This window comes from Azolla caroliniana, unplaced genomic scaffold (genome assembly GCF_043228905.1).
Source record: "Azolla caroliniana isolate FFs.n. ecotype wild unplaced genomic scaffold, voAzoCaro1.0.p SCAF_6, whole genome shotgun sequence".
Classification (NCBI taxonomy): domain Eukaryota; kingdom Viridiplantae; phylum Streptophyta; class Polypodiopsida; order Salviniales; family Salviniaceae; genus Azolla; species Azolla caroliniana.
Window position 1 is genome coordinate 9,509,554 of NW_028230441.1, and position 3,712 is coordinate 9,513,265.

General features: G+C 38.0%; 1 protein-coding gene across 1 annotated transcript; it reads right to left on the reverse strand.

The window, feature by feature from the left end:
• Window positions 1-749: 749 nt before the first annotated feature.
• LOC147863027 (uncharacterized) lies at window positions 750-3,149 on the reverse strand. The gene is made up of 2 exons (XM_087321917.1): window positions 2,526-3,149; window positions 750-1,312 (listed from the first exon to the last, which is right to left on the reverse strand). The coding sequence occupies exons 1-2, from the start codon at window positions 2,801-2,803 to the stop codon at window positions 1,111-1,113; spliced, it is 480 nt and encodes a 159-aa protein (XP_087178043.1). The 5' UTR covers window positions 2,804-3,149; the 3' UTR covers window positions 750-1,110.
• Window positions 3,150-3,712: the final 563 nt, after the last annotated feature.

Here is a 3,712-nt window from a genome sequence, read left to right on the forward strand (position 1 = left end):
GCAAAAGAAACCCTAACCCTATATGCAATAAACAACCAACCTTAACCAAGCAAGCTTCATTAATTCATATTAACTCAAAACATTGTTATATTGCAAAATGAACTCATTACAGTCATTACAGTTCATTTGTTTCATATAGTAAACATTGTAGCATCACGAAGACACTCTATTTAATCAAAGGCACATGATTGCTCATGATAGTTCTTACTTTTATTGGGCGCATCTTTGCCTCTTGTTTTTCGTAAGATCTTTTTTAGCACAAAAATAAAGCCCAATTCCACATTCCCCTTGTTTGCCGGTCTTTTCAATCATATTGCTTTCAACTTCATGTGGTAATCTTAATTATTTGTATGAACTAGAGAAATATGGACTAAATGTATTATGTGGCAATCTTCAAGAATTCATTTCTCATATCCAATATGCACATTGGAAATACAAGACACACACACACATGATGATGATGATGACAATGCTATTTCAATGAACCATGCTAACATGATTTCAATAAACATGAAAGGTAAGAGAGAAACGGAAAGGAGCACTTCAACAAAATGGTAAGAGAAAATGGGGAAAATCTTTTTACGTGATTTGAATGATCAACTAGGAATGCAGGTTATTACCAATGAGCTAGTTAAGAATCTCTCTTCAGTCCCAATTGAGGATTGCGAGACAAACCATGCCAAATATACCATTTAAAATTGGTTAATGATGATGCTAAATTTGATCACAGAGTTGATTATAGTTGCTAGTTTTACACATGTTTCGGTAGTTTTTATAGCTTGCAAGTATGTAGGTGATTTGAAACAAACATTGGGGTTTTCCACTCATTTGCTAAAAAGTCAATGTTGCTTTAGTGCTTTTTTCCCATCTTTCTAAACCATTTAGGAGATCATGCAAATCAAGCAATCAAATGATCTACATGTCAAATTTTATGCCACATTAGAAGATTGTTCAAAGTAACCATTCAACAAATCCTTACATATCATGTTTTCAACCAATGGTTCATTTTGAAGTACCAAGAAAATCAAGCATTATGGAAAACAATAGTTTAATCAGTAGGACACATTTTACACATTGGACCCATTGATATTAGTTAAGGATGCCCCTTCTTTATCTCTTCCTAAAGATGTTGAGGAAACCCCTTTGCTTCTTTTCACCATCATCATCATCATTGTCGTCATCGTCGTCGTCATCGTCGTCTTCTTCATCACCATATGACCTTTCTTTCAGATAATAATCTTCACCAAACCCTCTTGACTTAGTTGTGGGTTTGTCTTTGTCTTTGTCTTTGTCATCCTTTGTTTCAGAGGCCCTACATAAGAAAATTACCAAATTTGAGTCTTTGGAATCATTGATAGATAAGATAAGAGCATTTGCGCACATTGTTACAAAACAAGTGATATGAACAACTATATTATTTTTTTAATACGTATCATTATTACTACTTAAAGTTTTGCTCTCCCTAGTAGTAGAATGGTAAATTGTCATGGTTCGAATAAGTCATAAGAACAACTATCTTTTTCTTTATTGATACATGTATATGATTACTACTACTATGTAATCATGAAGCATCAATGTTAATGGCAACAATAGAACACCTAGAAGGACGATGATAATCATAAGTGATGAAGTAGTTCCACCAAGAATGGCCTTGATTGACATCACGAAATTCTCACCCTTTCGATATTTTATATCTCTCCTAAATGATGAATGGAATAAGGTATTGGGACAAGACCTATCATACCTTTATGCCCAAAAGACTTGGATTCCACCAAGGGAGCCTTTTCCCCCAAGGATGGCCTGCTACATAAATCATTTTGTGAACTTCTCATAGGAGAGGTTCAAAGAGAGATTGAGGTACATTGACATTGACATGCCACATGAGTACCCATCTACAATAGGCCAACTCAAGAGTTTCATCCATCCATGAACTAGAGATTGAAAAGAAAGGCAGGCACTTTTGCATACCTAGAGGCCGAAACATTTTACAAAGTATGCGAAGGAGAGATCGAAAGAAAGCAAGGAACATTTTGTGTACATCCCCGACTTATAAGGACATCCGAGAAAAGTGTGCTATGAGCGGAGAATTGCCGACAACAATAGAGACCACGAATACGAGGATATAGAGCACATGGATCATACCATCACTAGATCGTGGAGATCATAGCTTGTCATGTCTGATTCGCACAAGGACATGTAGGTGCACATGGATGTACTTGATTCGCCACTTTACAAAAGCTATGGCACTAGGCCCACTTTCGAGATCCCGAAAATGAAATGATTGGGTATTACCCTAGAGTTTAACATTAGCAACAATCATACCACACATAACAAAAGTTTTGAGGATAAAGATTTGAAATGCAAACACATACAGAAAGGCCCAAGCCAATCCAATACAGTTGAGGGGGATCTAAGTTATATATTGAAGGTGTAAGGATTTGAATTCACGACCTTCTGTTGATAGTCTAGTAGCCTACCATTAGATTCAAAAGACACAATGGCATGGATGGATGAGAATTATATACCCTGATGAAGACTTTGTTTCTGTGTCTGTCGAAGAGACAATGGTTTTGCGGAAATCGGAGAATTTTGGAGCTCCCGAGAAACCTCTGCTCATCACCGTCGGGGTGGATATGGCGCCCACATCCACAACCACTTCACTCTCTGCTTCTTTTGCCTTCTGCCTCTGTTTCTCTTCACTTTCTTCTTCTTCTTCTTCTTCTTCTTCTCCTCCTTCTTTTATGTTCTCTTCGCTTTCTTCTTTTTCTTCTTCTCCCTGATGTGCATAAGGTTGATCAGACATGGCCTTAAGTTTACCTGATGCACCAAGCTCACTGCAAGAAACCCTACAATCAAATCAAATGAACAGGAGAAAGAAAACAGAAAAGCCAATGGAATCAGACTGTCAAAAATCCTATGAGAGCTATCCTTTATGTGTGTGTGTCTCAATTTCTATGAGATCTTGTGTTTCAGACTGTCGATGAATCAATGAAGATGAGATCCAATCTAAGAAGAAGATAAATAAGAAGAATGGCAGGGGTGATGATGGTGATTGATAATTAAAATAACTTTTTGTGTCTGACAGCAAACACTGTCTCTTTTCTGACCATGTTTTCAGTACACTACTTCATCATCATGTTGGTTGGAAATTGGAATCTCCCCACGGACCACTACTTTGAAAACAGATATTTATGACACTAGAAGAAGAGAGCCCTTGAGAAGAAGAAGAAGAAGACATGTTTGAAGCCATCTCTACAGAGTAAGAGCCAAAGATACAACATATTCATAATAATAGATGTAAACGAGACTTCCAATTGATCCAAAACAATCTTCGAATGCTCCCTATTACCGAACTTTTGGTATTATACAAAGGTTGGATTGCTCACGACCAACCGATTTGGATGCCACGCCTTCCAATAACCATGTTATGGGTGCCATCAGGTCGTGAGTTAGGGATGAGGAAGCACGTGTGTGGGAAGATGTTGGCATGGGGAGGTGTGGCATTGGGTGATGATCCCAATGTGTGTGACTGTGGGAGACTATGAATCCAAGGAGATTGTTTGTACATGGTGGCCAAGGAGGGACTTAAGAGGCAAGGTAGACATGGACATTACGGATCAGAGTGGAGTTGATGGGGATAGTCTGTGAAGAGTCCAATAGTGAGGGATGGAGATGAGTGGGCCAAAGAACTACAACGATGTGTGGTGTATTG